A 21,802-nucleotide genomic window follows, 5' to 3' on the forward strand; every position below is an offset into this window, starting at 1 on the left:
ACTCAACCCAAGCACTCTGCCTCCTCCAAATCTGAGTCTCTCAGGGCCCCAGTAGGCTCACAAGGGCCCAAACTACAAAACCAGTGGCGCCCTCACCTCCCATTTCTCCAGAAACAACGCCTCTGGCTGCTCCTTTACCCAGACAGCAGGGCGGTGAAGGAGAGGGGCCAGGGCCCTGACAGGCATCAGGATGCAGCCCAGCCACTGTACACCCACTACTCCTCAGCATGACCCTAGAGGCTCAGACTGCCAGGGCTTAGGACAGATGCCGCAAAAGAGTCTAATTTATGGCCAATGATTTAAACAGAGAGCACACTAAACAGGGGCTGAGACATTCTATACTTCTTCATTAGCAAGGATGGGGATCACACAGTAAGTACCCACTTACTACCCTTTGCCTGCTAAAAAATAGGCTTTTCATCATTGCTGGTTCAATGAGATGCCTGTAAATTCTTTTGCAGTGCTGCAGTGTCACACAGACTAAGAAAAAGGCATCATCGCCATGTAAGGGTGCCTCACCGACACAATCCCTTGCTGATTTCACTTGTCAATTACTGATGTCCACATCCATCCCTCAAATTCCAAGGATACAGAGTCACTGTGATACTTGGAGTGGAAAAAGCTCCATGTGACTTATGAATCCCCCTGAGGGGGGAGGTCAAACAGCTAAGCACGCACATCTCAAACCCCTTCCTCAAGAGAAGGTGAAACCCCCTTGGGTGTCAGTTCAAAGCAGGCAGCTGTGGTCATGCACTTGCCTTACCTTTCAGGATGTTTTGGAAGTACTGAATAGCTGCACTGTCCCACTTCTTGGCCCGTCTGGAAGAGAACCAAGGCAATCTCATTAAATAAAAGCCAAGGCTAGTCCTGCTAACATCACTTTGAAACTACACACTGGATGTTTCAGATATTACACACAGAACATATGATGCAGGAAATGGGGAGTCTAGTTCTGGCCTGGGGTGATGACCCCAGCTGCACCCCACAGTAGGCTTCTCTCACACCACCTCCTGTGCCAGTGTAGACACTCACTGCAAATGGGCGCTTTGTGGGCTTCCTGCGCTACCGTGCCCACCTCCACGGCATCATCCATCCCAACACCATTGTCCCATTTACCTGCAACATCCGTCTCCCCAGCCAGGGTGCGAGCTCCCCGGAACAGGGACCCTGAGTGACGAATGCTCAGCACACACTGGCAGAGCGAGGGCTCCCTACGTGTTGGTTAAACCAAAGTTCTAAGAGTGGCCATGGGGAACCCAGGCCCTGCTGTCTCATGGCATTTCTCACTCTGACGACTCCCTTTCACTGTGTCCCATCTCTCCCCACCATCTTGTCCTTTCTTCTGTGTGATACTGTGATTTATAGTAAGAAATATAACCTTGGTCATTGTCACTGCTTCTGGCACAGAGCTCAGAGATGAGAGCAACAAAAGGTATCTTTTGTTATGTTAATGAGGTGACCTGTAGAAGGTGCCTAGGTAACTTAGAGAGGAGGGCTGGTTGCCAGGGGAACCAACCTTGTGATTAGAGGGTTGGAACTTTCAAGCCCACTCCTTGGACCTTTGGGGAGGGGAGAGGCACTGGAGGTTGAATCAACTGTCAAAGGCCAATGATTTAATCAATCATGACTAGGTAATGAAGCCTCCATGAACACTAAAAATGGACTAGGCTGGGAGCTTCTGGGCTGGTGAACACTTGGAAATGTGGGCAAACAGATGTCCCTGGAGGGAAGGCAGCTCCTCTCCCCAGACCCTGCCCCATGCATCTCTTCCATCTGGCTGCTCCTGAGTTATTTCATTTAAACTAAACTGGTGAAAACTAGTGCACTGTCTTATTGGTGAATTTACCTTAAGAATGTCTGTTGAAGCTCTTTGCCAATACATGTACTCCCTTCTACTCTCAAGTCTTTCTCCAGGGGGCATATAATTGGCATACTAGCTGCCCCTAACCGCTCCTCTCTTGATAGCCAGCTAAGTTGTTTCCAAACAATTCTGCACTGTACATTGATGGAGATATATACACGCACACATGCACATGTGTACACATGTATCTCTCACACACACACCCCTCCAGCTCGTGATCTGACCACACTGCCAGTGTTTGTATGGGATGGGTCCCTGCACTGGGCAGTGCTGTGTCAGGGTTATGAGTGTGATCCTTGCTGTCTTGAATGAGCACGACCTGAGGTCCTGGGGGCAGCCCCCCGCCCTTGCACTCTGTCTTCCCCCCCGCCTCCATCACCGTGGCTTTGTGGGGGATAAAGCTGCAGGAAGCAGCACAGTTCTGATTCAGCTTGCATGGTCTGGTGATACTGCGTTCTCAGTTCTTTCTCAGCTTGGAAGCTGCCTCCGTTACCATTGCTTTTGTGAGGCCTGTGGAGACCCTCCCATCTCCATGGCCCCAGGCCTCATCACCTGTAGTTCCCTTGGACGGATGAAAACATCACTCTTGCAGCTGCCTTGGGATTCACACCAATAAGATACTAAGTCAGCTGGTAAATTCGCCAATAAGACAATCCATTCTAATTTTCATTAAAAGCTCCGTGAATGTGAATATGCATAAAAGCACCAACAAAGGTCTGCCAATTCAGAGCCTGAAAAGGTCACAGAGGCTTCCCGGGAGGGAGGGCAGGAAGGAAGAAACAGGGTTGGAGAAGGATGCCTGGACTTTTCGCTAATGCTCCATGATCCGATGTATCCACGTTCCTCTTTACAGTTAACTTGCCCTTTTTTGTAAAAAAAAAAACAGAGCTCATGTTTTACTCTAAACCCCCCTACACTGCAGCCTCTGGAGATGGCTGCATGGCCAGGCTGTCGGCTGATTCAGAAGATCCCTCCTGAAGGACAAAGAGACCTTTGAAATCGTTTTAGCACTTCTCATAAAGGCTTGATTTTACATAAACTTCCTACACTCAATTTAAGACTTTTACTAATGATTCAGCATATATTAGAAGCTGTACTTACACAATTCCAGCACTGTCTTCACAGAAGTTAATGTGCAATGTGACAGGTTTTGTGCAGTACAGTCTGAATTTTTTTGCTCTGTAGGGAAGCTGCATAAAAGTTTCTATGGCAACTCGGATGCTTAACAGTGAAACAAAAACAGTTTCATGATTAAAAAAAATTATATATAACATATTTCTTTAAAGTCCACCTATATAATTAACATACTTAATGAAAAACACACAAAATCTGATTCTATCTCTAAAACAGCCACCATCAACAGCAAATGCTTGGAGACATTTGCCCAACAAGGTGAAAACTGGTTCTTGGGGGCAGAGGGAAAAAACCTTGCTTTTCTATGTATAAAGCACAAAAATACATGTAGTATATAAATACACACAGTACCTAAAAGATACTCCGTAATCTCTGGCATTAAAATTCCATGGCACGGCGGCAGGGAGGGATTAGGGAAATACTGTCTCCTTAGATTGAGAAACATTGGATAATTACGAACAAACCTGGAAGCAAATTTTATTTAAGATTTTAAAATTTCAATTTCAATCCACAACCAGAATTACCTTTAAGTTTCTGTAAATAAGCAGATGTTTTCAGAATCACTATCAACTCTGCACAAAAGAGCTCATGGACTGCGGTTTGATAAGTAAGTTGTTGCACATTTTTATTTCCATTCTCCTTCATGAAAATGATAGAGCATTTGCACATACAGTTTCGACATCAACATGTTCTCAGGGCCACATGTGGGCAGCCTGGCCACCTCATCTCAAACAGTTAAGAGAAAGTGATTGCACTAACCGCCCCTCCAGGCTTCCTGTTCTAATCAAACAATTCTCGTGCCAAAAACAAACCAAATTTAAAAACCCAAATGATAACAGGAAATCTCCCAAGCCATTAATTATCATGTTATCTTTAATAACCAGTATGGCCATAAAGTGAGATGGCTGGATGAGATGGTTGGATGGCATCACCAACTCAACGGACGTGAGTTTGAGAAAGCTCCAGGAGTTGGTGATGGACAGCGAAGCCTGGCATGCTGCAGTCCAAGGGGTTGCAAAGATTGGACTCAAATGAGCCACTGAACTGAACTGAACTGATGGTTATAAACGTGCAGGACCACAAGCCGGATAGGCATCGCCTTTCCCGTGAACACTTGCCAGCCTCCCGTGTGGGAGCAGCCTCCTAGTACAGACTCCCTGTCAGGGCGTCACCGCTCCTGTAGCTGGGGCTATTCTTTCTCTTTTGGAAGAAGAGTCCTCACATTTACTTATTTATTAAACTGACATCTGCTGACGCTGGCGCAGGAACCATGAAAAAATTACGAAAACACCCAGACTAACTTGCTGAGAGTTTTCCAGGGAAACCGCAAGGTGCGGCCCCGGAGCCTGCGAGGGCCACTCTGTGACAGTCACACCCTCACTCTGCTAAGCGGCACAACCAGGGACACATGTTCTTCCTCTGTCATCTGAAGCCGCGCCAGCACACCATCCCCCGTGTCGTACAGAGAGGTCTTCCCAAAGGACCCACTCCATCACTTGAGCAGGAGACAGGTCACACCAGGCCAGGCAAATGGCTGGCCAAGAGCACCTGCCCTTCCAGGAAGGACGCTGGAAGGAGGGCCGGAGCCGCCTGCTGACCCCTCATCCCAACCGCCTGCTCTCACCTTCACTGCTCGTAAAGCTGCAACCTGCAATCTGCTCTTCTTGAAGCTAAAAAATTCCAGTTTATGACCTCTCATCTGTTTCTTTGAAAATTAACACTCTCCTTCAAAACTGACATTTGTCCCCCCAAAGAGCATAAAGTAAAATAAATATGTACTTACTTTCTGGATTTCACTGGAACGTATCTGGCAAAATCCACAAGGAAACACTCTGCGAGGTAATGGTCTGCTGAAGACACGATTGACTTAATAACTGCCCTGCACCAGGACTTTAGTTCCTGACAATAAACCACACAAACCTACAAAATAAAAAGAAAACGTCAGTGTTAAATTCTCTAGTCATACTCAGAAAACTATGATACTGATAAAAAAAATCAGATGACACAAACAGATGGAGAGATATACCACATTCTTGGACTGAAAGATTCAACATTGTGAAAATGACCATACTACCCAAAGCAAACTACAGATTCAATGCAATCCCTATCAAATTACCAATGGCATTTTTCACAGAATTAGAACACAAAATTTTACAATTTGCATGGAAACACAAAAGACCATGAATAGTCAAGTCGATTTTAAGAAAGAAAAATAAAAGTACAGGAATCAGGCTCCCTGACTTCAAATTATACTACAAAGCCAGTCATCAAAACAGTACGGTACTGGCACCAAAAAAAAAGAAAGAAAGAGAAAACAGGAATATAGATCAATGGAACAGGATGGAAGGTTCAGATACAAACCCGTGCACCTATGGTCACCTAATCCATGACAAAGGAAATAAGACTATACAATGGAGGAAAGACAGACCTTCAATAAGTGGTGCTGGCCAAACTGGACAGCTACACGTAAAAGAATGAAATTAAAACACTCCCTGACACCATACACAAAAACGAACTCAAAATGGATTGAAGATCTAAATGTAAGACCAGATACTATAAAACTCTTGGAGGAGAACACAGGCATAACACTCTCTGACATAAAAAACAGCAAGATCTTTCTTAATACACCTCCTAGAGAAGGAAATGGCAACCCACTCCACTGTTCTTGCCCGGAGAATCCCAGGGAAGGGGGAGCCTGGTGGGCTTCCGTCTATGGGGTCACACAGCGTCGGACACGACTGAAGTGATTTAGCAGCAGCAGCGGCAGCAGAATAATAAAAATAAAACAAACAGACCTAGTTAAACGTAAAAGTTTTTGCACAGAAAAGTGAAAGTCAAAGTGTGTCCCTGTGTCCATCTCTTTGCGACCCCACGGACTATACAGTCTGTGGAATTCTCCAGCCAGAACACTGCAGTGGGGAGCCCTTCTCTTCTCCAGGAGATCTTCCCAACCCAGGGATCAAACCCAGGTCTCCCATATTGCAGGCGGATTCTTTACCAGCTGAGCCACAAAGGAAGCCCAAGAATACAGGAGTGGGAAGCCTATCCCTTCTCCAGTGGATCTTTCCGACCCAGGAAGTGAATCAGGGTCTCCTGCATTGCAGGCGGATTCTTTACCAACTGAGCTATGGGAAACCATAAACAAAATGAGAAGACGACCCTCAGAATGGGAAAAAATATTTGCAGACAAAGCAACCGATGACGGATTAATCTCCAAAATATACAAACAGCTCATGCAGCTCAATATCAAAAAAACAAACAATCCAATCAAAAAGTGAGCAGAAGATCTAAATAGACGTTTCTCCAAAGAATATATATAGATGATTAAAAAGCACCTGAAAAGATACTCAACACCACTAATTATTAGAGAGATACAAATCAAAACAACAGTAAGATATCACCTCACACTAGTCAGAATGGCCATCTCCGAAAAATCTAAAGACAATACATGCTGGAAAGGGTGTAGAGAAAAGGGAACTCTCCCACAGTTGGTGGGAATGTACATGGTAACAGCCACTGTGAGGACAGTATGGCAGCTCCCTGAAAACTAAAAATAGAACTACCACATCATCCAGCAACCCCACTCCTGGGCTTATATTCAGAGAAAACCATAATTTGAAAAGATACATGTACCCCCAATGTTCAATGCAGCACCAGATTGGATATTCCAAGCTCTCTCTGCTAAGGTCCCTGTGATGGATCTAGAATAATCCTCTGGTTCCCAGTCCCAGGACAATGGCCCCATTGACTGCGTTTACATGACACTCCATCTCCTGTTGCCACACGTGAACCTAATACAACTGCTACTTTTCATGACTAGCCTAACTTATGCAATCAAAAGAACCTAATACAAAACAGTAATTATAAGCAACTGAAATACCAACTTAGCTGCCACAACAGTCTACATTTCGAGTAGTATTTCAAGACACAGTGTTCAAAGCACATTCAGATACATACCTGCCCTTCTTCCAACTTTAGTGGTTTTATTTCTATATCTTGACACATGCTATTATAGAAGTCATTCATGGCACTATTTAGTTTTTGATAGTCAACTTCATGATCTAAAAAGGGACTACATCCTTTTATAATACCCCAGAAGCAACCTGGATCTTCAACCTGTAAAAATTTCAAAAGACAAACAAAAGAATCCATCATTTAAAAGTGGAACTATAAAACCTTAGAATCACAGCAACTGTTTCAAAATTAAGTGCTTTAACAAATTCCTGATGAGTACCTCTGTCTTAAAGGGTTAGACAGAAGATAAAAAACCTTCAGTATATATGGATATCAAATTATCACCTTGTATACCTTGAACTTATACAACATGTCAACTAACGTCAATAAAACTGGGAAAAAAGATGAAAGATGTAAACACAAAAATGTAAAACATGTAACCAATAATATGTAAGTAACTCTATTGATTTTTTGTAATTTTAAATTGTCTCTTGTGATTCAAAAAGGAAAGACCAAAATCTTTGATCAGTGTTTTGAAAATATTCATAATAAAATACGAAAGCAAGGTTCAAGACAATGTTTTCAGTATTCCATCTCTTTTGTAAGAAAGAGAAGAAAATATGAATGCATGTACATTCTGCTCACTTTCAAAGAAACAAATGGTGGCAAATAAAATAAACATACAAATTATTACCTAGAGAAGAAGCCAAGAATGGGGTAGAAGGGATACGAATGAAAGTCATACTTCTCTGTTTAGAGAGTAAGAATAGATATCATCTATTAGTGTCATTAAAAACAAGATTTTCATCATTAGATGAAAGATAAAAGAAAAAGAAATTGTGAGAAAAAGAAACACAAGAGAAAATAAAATGAAACTGAAATTAAAGAAAAAGACTGTGAAGGACAGAGAAGCCTGGCATACTGCAGTACACGGGGTCACAAAGAGTTAGACACAACCGAGTCAGTGAAGAACCACAAGCTTTGATTCTCTTTGACATCCATCACAAGAAAACGGAGTTTGGAACAGGAGTCCTACCAAGTCAAGGAGGCTCACTGAACACCTCAGGCTCCCTCCCTGCAGTGTTAGGCCTGAGAAATAAAGACCACGTTTCAGGACAGAGACAACATGTCTGTCATCAAGTCAGTTCAGATGCTCAGTCATGTCCGACTCTGTGACCCCATGGACTGCAGCACGCCAGGCTTCCCTGTCCATCACCAACTCCCAGAGCCTGCTCAAACTCATGTCCACTGAGTCGGTGATGCCATCCAAGCATCTCATCCTCTGTTGTCCCCTCTTCCTCCTGCCTTCAAGCTTTCCCAGCAGCAGGGTCTTTTCAAATGAGTCAGTTCTTCGCCTCAGGAGGCCAAAGTATTGGAGTTTCAGCTTCAGCATCAGTCCTTCCAATGAATATTCAGGACTGATTTCCTTTAGGATGGACTGGTTTGATGTCCCTGCAGGCCAAGGGACCCTCAAGAGTCTTCTCCGATACCACAGTTCAAAAGCATCAGTTCTTCGACGCCCAATTTTCTTTATAGTTCAACTGTCACATCCATACACAACTACTAGAAAAACCATAGCTTTGATTAGATGGACCTTTGTTAGCAAAGTAATGTCTCTGCTTCTTAATATGAGGTCTAGGTTTGTCATAGCTTTTCTTCCAAGGAGCAAGTGTTTTTTAATTTCATGGCTGCAGTCACCATCTGCAATGATTTTGGAGCCCAAGAAAATAACGTCTGTCACTGTTTTCATTGTCTTCCCATCTATTTGCCATGAAGTGATGGGACTGGATGCCATGATCTTCATTTTTCGAATGTTGAGTTTTAAGCCAGCTTTTTCACTCTCCTCTTTGACTTTTATCAAGAGACTCTTTAGTTCTCTTTGCTTTCTGCCATAAGAGTGGTGTCATCTGCATATCTGAGGTTACTGATATTTCTCCCAGCAATCTTGATTCCAGCTTGAGCTTTAGGCATCCCAGCATTTTGCATGACGTACTCTGCATATAAGTTAAATAAGCAGGATGACAATATACAGCCTTGACATATTCCTTTCCCAATTTTGAACCAGTAGGTTGCTCCATGTACGGTTCTAACTGTTGCTTCTGCATACAGGTTTCTCAGGAGGCAGGTAAGGTGGTCTGATATTCCCATCTCTTGAAGAATTTTCCAAAGTTTGTTGTGATTCACACAGTCAAAGGCTTTAATGTAGTCAGTGGAGAAGTAGATGTTTTTCTGTAATTCTCTTGCTTTTTCTATGATCCAACAGATGTTGGCAATTTGATCTCTGGTTCCTCTGCCTTTTCTGAATCCAGCTTGAACACGTGGAAGTTCTTGGTTCACGTACTGTTGAAGCCTGGCTTGGAGAATTTTGAGCATTATTTTGCTAGCGTGTGAGATGAGTGCAACTGCATGAGAGTTTGAACATTCTTTGGCATTGCCTTTCTTCAGGACTGGAATGAAAAAACTGACTTTTCCAGTCCTGTGGCCACTGCTGTGTTTTCCAAATTAGCTGATGTACTGAGTGCAGCACTTTAACAGCATCATCTTTTAGGATTTGAAATAGCTCAACTGGAGTTCCGTCACCTCCACTAGCTTTGTTTGCAGTGATGCTTCCTAAGGCCCACTTGACTTCACACTCCAGGATGTCTGGCTCTAGCCGAGTGATCACACCACCATGGTTACCTGGGTCATTAAGATATTTTTTGTATAGTTCTGTGTATTCTTGCCACCTCTTCTTAATATCTTCTGCTTCTATTAGGTCCATACTGTTTCTGTCATCTTTGCATGAAATGTTCCCTTGATATCTCTAATCTTCTTGAAGAGATTTCTAGTCTTTCCCATTCTACTGTTTTCCTCTATTCCTTTGCACTGATTATTTAGGAAGACTTTCTTATCTCTCCTTGCTATTCTTTGGAACTCTGCATTCAGATGGATATATCTTTCCTATTCTCCTTTGCTTTTCACTTCTCTTCTTTTCTCAGCTATTTGTAAGGCCTCCTCAGACAACCATTTTTGCTTTTTTGCATTTCTTTTTCTGGGGATCACCATCCTCTGTACATTACAAACCTCCATCCATAGTTCTTCAGGCACTCTGTTAGATCTAATTCCTTGAATCTATTTGTCACATCCACTGTATAATCATAAATGATTTGATTAAGGTCCTACCTGAATAGCTTAGTGGTTTTCCCTACCTTCTTCAGGTTAAGTCTGAATTTGGCAATAAGGAGTTCATGATCTCGGCCACAGTCAGCTCCCGGCCTTGTTTTTGCTGACTGTATAGAGCTTCTCCATCTTTAGCTGCAAAGAATATAATCAATCTGATTTCAGTATTGACCATCTGGTGAGGTCCATGTGTAAAGTGGTCTCTTGTGCTGTTGGAAGAGGGTGCTTGCTATGACCAGGGCGTACTCTTGGCAAACTGTTAGCTTTTGCCCTGCTTCATTTTGCACTTCAAGGCCAAACTTGCCTGTTACTCTAGGTATCTCTTGATATCCTACTTTTGCATTCTAGTACCCTATGATGAAAAGGACATCTTTTTTTGGTGTTAGTTCTAAAAGGTCTTATAGGTCATCATAGAATTGTTCAGCTTCTTTGGCATTAGTGATTGGGGCATAGGCTTGGATTACTGTGATATTGAATGGTTTGCTTTGGAAACGAACAGAGATCATTCTGTCATTTTTGAGACTGCATCCAAGTACTGCATTTTGGACTCTTCTGTTGACTATGAGGGCTCCTCCATTTCTAATAAGGGATTCTTGCCTACAGCAGTAGATATAATGGTCATATGAATTAAATTCTCCCATTGTAGTCCATTTTAGTTCATTGATCCTAAAATGTCTATGTTCACTTTTGCCATCTCCTGTTTGACCATTTCCAACTTAACTTGGTTCACGGACCTAACATTCCAGGCTCCTATGCAATATTGTTTTTTACAGCATCGGACTTTACTTCCATCACCAGTCACATTCACCACTGGGCGCTGTTTCCACTTTGGCTCAGCCGCTTCATTCCTTCTGGAGCTGTTTCTCCACACTTCTCCAGTAGCATATTGGACACCTACTGACCTAGGGAGTTCATCTTGCAGTGTCATGTCTTTTCGCCTTTTCATACTGTTCATGGGTTCTCAAGGCAAGAATACTAAAGTGGTTTACCATTCCCTTCTCCAGGGACCATGTTTTGTCAGAACTCTCCACCATGACCCATCTGTCCTGGGTGGCCCTACATGGCATGGCTCATAGTTCCATTAAGTTAGACAAGGCTGCGATCCATGTGATCAGTTTGGTTTTCTGTGATTGTGGTTTTCATTCTGTCTGCCATCTGATGAAAGAGGATAAGAGGCTTGTGGAAGCTTTCTGAAGGGAGGGACTGGCTGTGGGTGAATCTGGGTCTTGCTCTGATGGGCGGGGCCATGCTCAGTAATGCCAAAGAATGTTCGAACTACTACACAATTGCACTCATCTCACATGCTAGTAAAGTACTGCTCAAAATTCTCCAAGCCAGGTTTGAATAGTACGTGAACTGTGAACTTCCAGAGTTCAAGCTGGATTTAGAAAAGGCAGAGGAACTAGAGATCAAATTGCCAAAATCTGTTGGATCATCAAAAAAGCAAGAGAGTTCGAGAAAAACATCTATTTCTGCTTTATTGACTATGCTAAAGCCTTTGACTGTGTGGATCACACAAACTGTGGAAAATTCTTCCAGAGATGGGAATACCAGACCACCTGACCTGCCTACTGAGAAATCTGTACGCAGGTCAGGAAGCAACAGTTAGAACTGGACATGGAACAACAGACTGGTTCCAAATCGGGAATGGGGTCCGTCAAGGCTGTATGTTGTCACCCTGCTTATTTAACTTATATGCAGAGTACATCATGAGAAATGCTGGAGTGGATGAAGCACAAGCTGAAATCAAGATTGCCAGGAGAAATATCAATAACCTCAGATATGCAGATGGTACTATAGTTATGGCAGAAAGCAAAGAACTAAAGAGCCTTTCGATGAAAGTGAAAGAGGAGAGTGAAAAAGTTGGCTTAAAATTCAACATTCAGAAAAGGAAGATCATGGCATCTGGTCCCATCACCTCATGGAAAATAGATGGGGAAACAATGGAAACAGTGAGAGACTTTATTTGTTTGGGCTCCAAAATCACTGCAGATGGTGACTGCAGCCATGAAATTAAGAAAGGCTTGCTCCTTGGAAGAAAAGTTATGACCAATCTAGACAGTATATTAAGAAGCAGAGACATTACTTTGCCAACAAAGGTCCATCTAGTCAAAGCTATGGTTTTTCCAGTTGTCATGTATGGATGTGACAGCTGGGACTATAAAGAAAGCTGAGTGCAGAAGAATTGATGCTTTTGAACTGTGGTGTTGGAAAAGACTGTTGAGAGTCCCTTGGATGGCAAGGAAATCAAACAGTCCATCCTAAAGGAAACACTCCTGATATTCTTTGGAAAGATTGATGCTGAAGCTGAAACTCCAATACTTTGGCCACATAAGGTGAAGAACTGACTCACTGGAAAAGACCCTGATGCTCGGAAAGATTGAAGGCAGGAGGAGAAGGGGACAACAGAGGATGGGATGGTTGGATGGCATCACCAACTCAATGGACATGAGTTTGAGTAAACTCTGGGAGTTGGTGATGGACAGGGAAGCCTGGTGTGCTGCAGTCCATGGGGTCACAGAGTCAGACACGAGTGAATTGAACTACTCAGTAAATCTTTAATCCAATTTTCTGTTGATGGTTGGGGCTGTGTTCCCTCCCTGTAGTTTGGCCTGAGGCCAAACTATGGTGGGGGTAATGGCTGTAATGGCGACCTCCTTCAAAAGGACTTGTGCCAGCATGCCGAGGCTCCCAGGACTGTTGCATTCAGTGCAGCAGGCCACTGTCGACACACGTCTCCGCCAGAGGCTCCTGGACACTCACAGGCAAGCCTGGCTCAGCTTCCTGTGGGGTCACTGCTCCTTCCTCCTGGGTCCTGGTGCACACAAGGTTTTGTCCGTGCCCTCCAAGAGTCTGTTTCCCCAGTCCTGTTGTAGTTCTGTAATCAAATTCCACTGGCCTTCAAAGTCAAATTCCCCGGAGGTTCTCAGTCCCTTTGAAGGATCCCCAGGTTGGGAAATCTGCTGTGGGTCCTAGAACTTTCATAACAGTGCAAGAACTTCTTTGGTATAATTGTTCTCCAGTTTGTGGGTCATTTGCTTAGGGGTTCTATGGTGGAGCTGATGGTGACCTCCTCCAAGAGGATTATGCCACACGCTGTGCCTCCCGGGTCTGCTGCAGCCAGAGCCACTCTCCCCGCGGCAGTCACTGCTGACCTGTGCCTCCACAGGAGACACTTGAACACTCAAAGGCAGGCCTGGCTCAGTCCCGTGGGGTCTCTGGGTCCCAGTGCACACAAGGTTTGCTTGAACCCTCTGAGCATCTCTGGTGGGTATGGGGTTTGATACTAAACACGACTTCACCCCTCCTAACGTCTCGCTGGGCCTCCTCCTTTGCCCTTGGACGTGGGTATCTTTTTCTGGTGGGATCCAACATTCTCTTGTTGATGGCTGTTCAGCAGAAAGTTCCAATTTTGGAGTTCTCACAGGGGATGAGAGCATGTCTTTCTACTCCGCCATCTTAAAGTACTATAAACCAAGCCTCCCAAAGCAAAGACTGATTAGACAGCGGCTCCCTATCACAACCCCCAGGGTAGCATGAACAGTAATAGACAAGCAAAGAAATGAGCATGTGCCGCAAGGCCAAGCAAACAGCAGCTACAAGAAACTGAACCCAAGACTGCCCAGATGGTGAAGTGAACAGCACGCATGTGTGCTGAGTCGCTTCAGTCGTGTCTGACTCTTTGCGACCCTATGGGCTGTAGCCTCTAGGCTCCTCTGTCCATGGGATTCTCCAGGCAAGAATACTGGAGGGGATTGTCATGCCCTCCTCTAGAGGACCTTTCCAGCCCAGGGATCGAATGCACGTCTCTTCAGTTCAGTCAGTCAGTTCAGTCGCTCAGTCGTGTCTGACTCTCCGCGACCCCATGAATCACAGCACGCCAGGCCTCCCTGTCCATCACCAACTCCCGGAGTTCACTCAAACTCATCTCCACAGAGTCGGTGATGCCATCCAGCCATCTCATTCTCCGTCGTCCCCTTCTCCTCCCGCCCCCAACCTTTCCCAGCATCAGAGTCTTTTCCAGTGAGTCAACTCGTCGCATGAGGTGGCCAAAGTATTGCAGTTTCAACTTTAGCATCAGTCCCTCCAATGAACATCCAGGATTGATCTCCTCTAGAATGGACTGGTTGGATCTCCTTGCAGTATAAGGGACTCTCAAGAGTCTTCTCCAACACCACAGTTCAAAAGCATCGATTCTTCGGCGGTCAGCCTTCTTCACAGTCCAACTCTCACATCCATACATGACCACGGGAAAAACCATTGCCTTGACTAGACAGACCTTGGTTGGCAAAGTAATGTCTCTGCTTTTTAATATACTATCAAGGTTGGTCATAACTTTCCTTCCAAGGAGCAAGCGTCTTTTAATTTCATGGCTGCAATCAGCATCTGCACTGGTTTTGGAGCCCAAAAAAACAAAGTCTGACACTGTTTCCACTGTTTTTCCATCTATTTCCCATGAAGTGATGGGACCAGATGCCATGATCTTAGTTTTCTGAATGTTGAGCTTCAAGCCAACCTTTTCACTCTCCTCTTTCACTTTCATCAAGAGGCTTTTGAGTTCCTCTTCACTTTCTGCCATAAGGGTGGTGTCATCTGCATATCTGAGGTTATTGCTATTTCTCCCAGCAATCTTGATTCCAGCTTGTGCTTCTTCCAGCCCAGCGTTCCTCATGATGTACTCTGCATATAAGTTAAATAAGCAAGGTGACAATATACAGCCTTGACGTACACCTTTTCCTATTTGGAACCAGTCTGTTGTTCCATGTCCAGTTCTAACTGTTGCTTCCTGACCTGCATACAGGTTTCTCAAGAGGCAGGTCAGGTGGTCTGGGATTCCCATCTCTTTCAGAATGTTCCACAGTTTATTGTGATCCACACAGTCAAAGGCTTTGGCATAGTCAATGAAGCAGAAATATATGTTTTTCTGAAACTCTCTTGCTTTCTCCATGATCCAGCGGATGTTGACAATTTGATCTCTGGTGCCTCTGCCTTTTCTAAAACCTGCTTGAACATCTGGGAGTTCACGGTTTACATACTGCTGAAGCCTGGCTTGGAGAATTTTGAGCATGACTTTACTAGCGTGTGAGATGAGTGCAATTGTCCGGTAGTTTGAGCATTCTTTGGCATTGCCTTTCTTTGGGATTGGAATGAAGACTGACCTCTTCCAGTCCTATGGCCACTGCTGAGTTTTCCAAATCTGCTGGCATATTGAGTGCAGCACTTTCACAGCATCACGACCAAGATAGTCATGATAACGTGATCACTGACCTAGAGCCAGACATCTTGGAATGTGAAGTCAAGTGGGCCTTAGAAAGCATCACTACTAACAAAGCTAGTGGAGGTGATGGAATTTCAGTTGAGCTATTTCAAGTCTTGAAAGATGATGCTGTGAAAGTGCTGCACGTCTCTTACATCTCCTGAATTGGTAGGTTGGTTCTTTACCATTAGTGCCACCTAGGAAGCCCCTGAAGTTGTATAGGCAAGAACTTAAAGTGAAGTGAAGTCGCTCAGTCGTGTCGGACTCTTTGCGACCCCATGGACTGTAGCCTACCAGGTTCCACCATCTATGGGATTCTCCAGACAAGAATACTGGAGTGGGTTGCCATTTTCTTCTCCAAGAGATCTTCCCCACCCAGGGATTGAACCCGGGTCTCCCACATGGTAGGCACTGTAGGCACACGCTTTACCGTCTGAGCCACCAGGGAAGATTTTAAGATTTTAAGGACTTAAAAGCAGCTATTATAATACCATGTTCCAAAACTTAAAAGATAAGACCGCTGTAGAGGTTTTTGTTTTTTTTTTTATTTAAAGAAGAATCTCACAGAAGAAAAGAAAACTATTAGTGATGGGTTTACCATGCCTACTCAGTAACATTGTGCTGGAGGTCCCACTTATACAGTAAGACAAAAAAAGATGTAGGTTTCCCTGGTGGCTCAGTGGTGAAGAATTCACCTGCCAGTGCAGAGGACATGGGTTTGATCCCTGATCCAGGAGGACCCCACACCCCGTGGAGCAACTAAACTCATGGACCACAGCTACTGAGCCCATGCGTTCTACAGTCCGTGCTCCTCAACAAAAGAAGCCACTGCATCACAACTAGAGGAGCCTCTGCTTGCCACAACTAGAGAAAAGCCCATGCGGCAATGAAGACCAAGGACAGCTAAAAATACATAATTACAAAATAAACGTTGTTAGGAAAATCAGAAAAGAAGAAAGAAAAATGTCTCTATTCACAGTAAGAATATATACGGAGAAAATTCTAAGGAGCCTACAAAAAAATAGACTAGAACTAATAAGTGACTTTAACAAGGTTTCAGGGTACAAGGTCATATAATAAATGCAACTGTATGTCTATATTAAAAATTGGGAATTTAAATTTAAAAAACAGTGCCATTTGCAACAGCACCAAAAGGCAGGAATTACCTAGAAAGAAATCTAACAAAATTTGTATGCTAAAAGGTACAAAACACTGATGAAATGAATCAAAGAAGGCCTGTAAAGCAGATATACTGTATCCATGGAATGTTAAGATTCTGATTTCCCCTCAAAATGCAGGAGTTAAGAAATGAACGAACTATTTCTGAAATTGTTATTGAAAGGTCACTGGAACCAGAACAGCTCCTATAATTCTGAAAAGAACAACACAGTTGGGGCACTCACACTATCTGATTTTGAGACTTAATATAAAGCTGCAGCAACCAGAGCTGTGTGGCGCTGGAGAATTCACAAATACACAAATCAACAGAACAGAGACAGAAACACACACATGTGCTCAACTGATTTTCAATAATGGCACAAAGACAATTCAATGGAAGGAGGATAGTTTTTTTCAACAAATGATGCTGAAAAAATTAGATATATATGCAAAAAAAAATGAACCTTGATCCATTCCTCATAACGTATATAAAAATTAACTCCGAGGGATCATTTATCTAAATGTAAAACAGAATACTATAAAAATTTGTTGAGGAATTCATGGGGTGAACTCTTTGTGACTGTGGGTTAGGCAAAGATTTCTTAGATAAAACACCAAAAGTACAATTAGTATAAGCAAAAATTGATAAACTGGACTTAACCTGAATTTAAACCTTTTAAAGTTCTTTCAAAAACATTGTTAGAGGAATAAAGAGATAAGCCCCAAAGTAGGGCAACATTTACAAGTCACATATCCAAGGAACTTTATCCAGAATATGTAAAGAACTCTTCCAAGTCAATAAGAAAACAAACTGCCATGTCAGAATGGGCAGATCTGAACAGATACTTGACAAAAAAAGACAGACACATGGGAAAAACAAGCACATGGAAACACGATTTAGAAACAGCTCAAGTAGCCTTCAACTGGTGATTATATAAACAATCACCTATCCATACAACAGAATACTACTCAACCCTAGAAAGTACCACAATGTAGATAAGCCTCTAATGCCTTACGGTAAGTCAAAGCAGCTGAACTCAAAGGCTACATACCACTGTGATTCCGGGTGCACAATCCCATTTTTATGACATTCTGAAAAAGGCAAAATTAACAAGGACAGAAGACAGAATAGTGGTTGCCAAGGACGAGAGTTGGGGAAAAGGAATGATACAAAGGAGCACAGGACAATTTCAGGGTGTGAAGAACCTGTTCTGTATGTTGATCATGGTGATGACTACATGACTATGCATTTTTCAAAATATCACAAAATTCTACATTAAAAATAATAAAACATTTTATGAGTAAAAAGGATACAAGGCAAATATGGCAAAATGTTAAAATCTGGCTAAGCTAGGTGGCAGATGTCCAGGTGTTTACAATGTTTTCTATACTTTTTTATATGTCTAAAGTATTTCCTAATAAAAAGTTACATTTTTAAATTATTTTTACTCAAAAGTAATGATTTTTAATGATATAAAAAAAAACTTCCTATCCTCTGATGTGGCATCACCTATGTAGTATTTTTACTAAAAATGTCCAACCTGAACACCATCATGAGGAAACTGACAGACAAATTCAACTTGAAGGATATTTTGCACAGCCTAGCAGGAGTAACTCTGTAAGTTTCAATGACATCAAAGGTACAAAAAAGCCAGAGAACTAACCCTAAATAAAGGAGACTAAAAGGTCATGGCAACTAAATGTAATGGATAATTTTTTATTGGATCCTGGATCAGAGAAAACAATATTACCTGAACAACTGGAGAAATTTGAGTATGGACTATATATCAGGCAGTATTGTTGTATCAACATTACATTTCTCAAGTGTGATAATTATACCATGGTTATGTAAGAGAAAGTCTTCTGTTCTTAAGAAACACATGCATAAGTATTTGGAGTTCAGAACTAATTCTCAAATGGTTCAGCAAAAGAAGTCAACAATTCTATAAAATAAAGAAATATGGGCTTCCCCATTGGCTCAGGGGTAAAGCCTGCAACACAGGAGTCGCAGGAGATGTGAGCTTGAACCCTGGGTGGGAAAGATCTTCTGGAGCAGGTCATGACAACCCGCTCCAGTATTCTTGCCTGGAGAATCCCATGGACAGAGGAGCTTGGTGGGCTACAGTCCCTAGGGTCACAAAGAATCAGACATAACTGAAGTGACTTAGCGTGCATAAAGAAATGTGCAAATATGTGCAAAAATGTTAACAAAAAATGTGCAAAAATGTTAACAATTGTTGATGCTAGGTATAGAGTATATGGTTGTTCTCAAAACATTGCTTTTGTAACCTGTTTTCAAGGAATTTGGAAACTTCAAAATACCACATTGGAGAAAGATGTTTTTTAAAAATTTTACATGTTAAAAAAATTTTTAAGGCACCATAGATACTTTGAAGTTTCTAGAATGTTTAAATTTTTTTAAAAAAAATCTGCTACTAAAGAAAAACAGACTCACAGATACAGGAAACAAGCTAGTTTCCTAGCTTGTCGGGAGAGGGAAGTGGGGCCAAAATAGGAGTAAAGGATGAGACACAAATTACTATGCACAAGAAATTACAACCATTATTTTGTAATAACTTTTAATGGAGCGTGATCTATAAAAATGCAGAATCACTGTGCTGTGCTCCTGAAACTAATAAAACACTATAAACTAAAAAAATATTCTACTAGAACCTAAAAAATGTACAAAGGATCAGTTTCACCAGCCAGAACAACTGCATCAAACTGCAACTTTTTCCCTGTGCTTACTTTCTGGGCTGGGCTCACAATTCCCCCCACTTCCACCTCTTTATTTTTTTAAATTAATTAATTTATTTTTAATTGGAGGCTAATTATTTTACAATATTCTAATGGTTTTTGCCATACATTGCCATGACTCAGCCATGGGTTTACATGTGTTCCCCATCCTGAACCCCCTTCCCACATCCCTCCCCATCCTATCCCTCAGGGTCATCCCATCCACCTCTTATATCAAGGGCTTCCTGCTTCCGGCCAGCGCCATAGGCAAAGTTGCCCACGCTCAGTCATCACCTTACACATTTTTTTCCCCTGCATGTCTACATAATTTCCATTAGATAAATCCCGACCCAGGTACTGAACCCACCTCTCCCGCATTGCAGGCAGATTCTTTACCGTCTGAGGCACCAGGGAAGCCCTTTGAAAAATATTATCTATGTAAAATTTTGGTCCACTTTCTTCACCTTACCTCTACCATTCAAACTTGCAGCCTGAGGCAGTTGTAAAATAACTTAATGTAGCTTTTTACAACTGTGTATTCTGTAGTATTTTTTCATTTGGTGAAATTTTAACTGTTAATGTTTTTGGCATTGTGCTTTGTACCATTTATTAAATAATTAAAAAAAAAAAACTTGAATACTTTGCTTTTACTCAAGTAAAAGTAGAATGAGCTACCCGGTATGAGAAATACCTCACGCAATCAAATTAATATGATTTAAGTGTGTTGTTTATTATTTCTCAGGAATAGTAACTTCTCTTTCCTACCTGTCGTTTTCCTTTACCTTCATTTATCTGAGTAACTATGTAATGACTGTGTCTTTTCCCACACTCAATAACAAGAGGGGGTTAAGTGTAATTTAGAACATCAGTAACTGGACTCATCATTAATCATCAATTCATGTTCAATTCCCCTTAGTACACAGTATTTGCATAATAACTTCAGATGTTTCGGTCAAGTTCAATTTCCAACATCAATTATAAAAATTAAGATGTTAATTTTAAAAGTCATAAAAATGCCAGACTACATGGCACTTGGTCCATTTTTGGCCGTGCTTTCGGGAGAAGTCCCCGGACAGCTCCTGCTTCAATCTCAATCCGGCCTCCAGTGGGCAAAGCACCCCCCTGGTAAGCAGCTCCAGCAGGAAAACCACTCTTGACATTGTGGATTTCACCGACAGTACTTAAGTCAGACGCTCAGCCAGCAGCAGAGTTGTTTCTATCACGTTAGAAACAAAGCCTGCAGCTTTCAGAGCCCCCTGTCCCACGGGGATGGGGGCCCGCCGGAGAGGACCCGCATCCGGGGAGAGGAACGGGTCCACACACTCGGAGGCGGGGCGGAGGGGATCCTGCGCCCGGTGCGTGGGGGAAGGTGTCAGCCTCCGTCCCTCCCCCAGGTTCTGAATACAAGACACCCAGTTCAATCTGAATTTCGGAGAAACAACGAATAACTTTATCTTAAGAACGTCCCAAATACTGCGCGGAGCACCCCTGAACGAACATTTCCCGCTGTTAATTGAAATCAAGCGTCCAGGAGGATCCCATCGCGGAGCCTCCGCGCGGGTGCCCCGGGGCGGCCCCTGCACGGGAGCGGGTGAACGGCCGGGGCCGGGGCTTCGCGCTCGCTCACCTTAAGCACGAGGACCTGGAGCATCTTGCCCGCGCCTCGCGGCCGCCCGGCGGCCTCGCCCTGGAGAGACGCGCAGCGCCGCGGCCTCGCCGCAGTCCCGCTGTCCGTGTCGCCGAGCTCTGGAGGCGGACAGCTGCAGCGCCGGCGTCCCGGGGCGGGCCGCGCCTCCTCCGGGGCCAGCGCCGCCGAGCCCGCGAGCCACGCTCCGGCCACGCAGCGCCGCGCACAGCGCGCGACACGCCGCGCTCCCGCCCGGACGCCGCCGGGGTCGCGCTCCGGCGCCCGCACCGCCCCACCCCAGGCCGCAAAAGCCCGAGACCTGCAAATGCCGCGCGGGCGCCAACCGCCGGACAACCGCCGCCGCCCTGCGCGCGCCGCCCCGGAGGCGGGGGCTGGGGGCTGGGGGCGGGGGCGGCGCCGCGGGGGGCGGCACTTGGCCCCCTCCCGGGCCCGCGCGAGCCTCCGGCGCCCCCACCCGCGCGAGCCCGCGTGGCGCGGAGGCGCCGCCTAGAAGGCTCTTGTCCTCCGACTCCCACTTTGCCCGGAGTCCATCTCATGGCCTTGGGGATTAGGAAGAGTCCCTGACCACACCCCCCCCACCCCCCACCCCAAATCCGCCACCCCACTCCCACTCCCTCCCCACGCCGCCTCCCGCCTCCCTGGTCTCCTGACCGCATCCTCTCCGACCTCCACCTTCTGCTATGGCTCCTAGTCCCCACTTTCCTTCCACCTGGAAGTCCTCCCCACGTGTCTTAGACACTCTTGTGATCACTGCAGATCTCAGACTGCGGTGTCATGGACCAAGTTTTGGCCCGGATGTGTTATTGTTTGTTGTTGAAGCGCCATAGGGTTCTTATAAATGTTTTCAATGCTTGGAAACCTCTGGTTTCTCACCTGAAACTTGGGATTCAGTTCT

The 21,802-nt window shown here is 44.1% G+C and overlaps 1 protein-coding gene across 3 annotated transcripts in view; it reads right to left on the bottom strand.

Annotated features, from left to right (window-relative positions):
• TDRD12 (tudor domain containing 12) overlaps nt 1-21,212 on the bottom strand; it is a 77,890-nt gene extending 56,678 nt beyond the window's left edge. For all 3 annotated transcript variants that reach the window (XM_055412339.2, XM_088830012.1, XM_055412338.2), the window contains exons 1-5: nt 20,887-21,212; nt 6,953-7,111; nt 4,779-4,915; nt 2,963-3,082; nt 764-819 (exon numbers count right to left, since the gene is read on the bottom strand). In XM_055412339.2, the coding sequence (XP_055268314.2) occupies nt 764-819; nt 2,963-3,082; nt 4,779-4,915; nt 6,953-7,111; nt 20,887-20,910 (496 nt within the window). In that variant the 5' untranslated portion in view covers nt 20,911-21,212. The remainder of the gene's footprint in view (nt 1-763; nt 820-2,962; nt 3,083-4,778; nt 4,916-6,952; nt 7,112-20,886) is intronic.
• Nucleotides 21,213-21,802: the final 590 nt, after the last annotated feature.

Source organism: Moschus berezovskii, chromosome 22 (assembly GCF_049115385.1).
Source record: "Moschus berezovskii isolate FMDL1 chromosome 22, NW_MosBer_1.0, whole genome shotgun sequence".
Taxonomy (NCBI): domain Eukaryota; kingdom Metazoa; phylum Chordata; class Mammalia; order Artiodactyla; family Moschidae; genus Moschus; species Moschus berezovskii.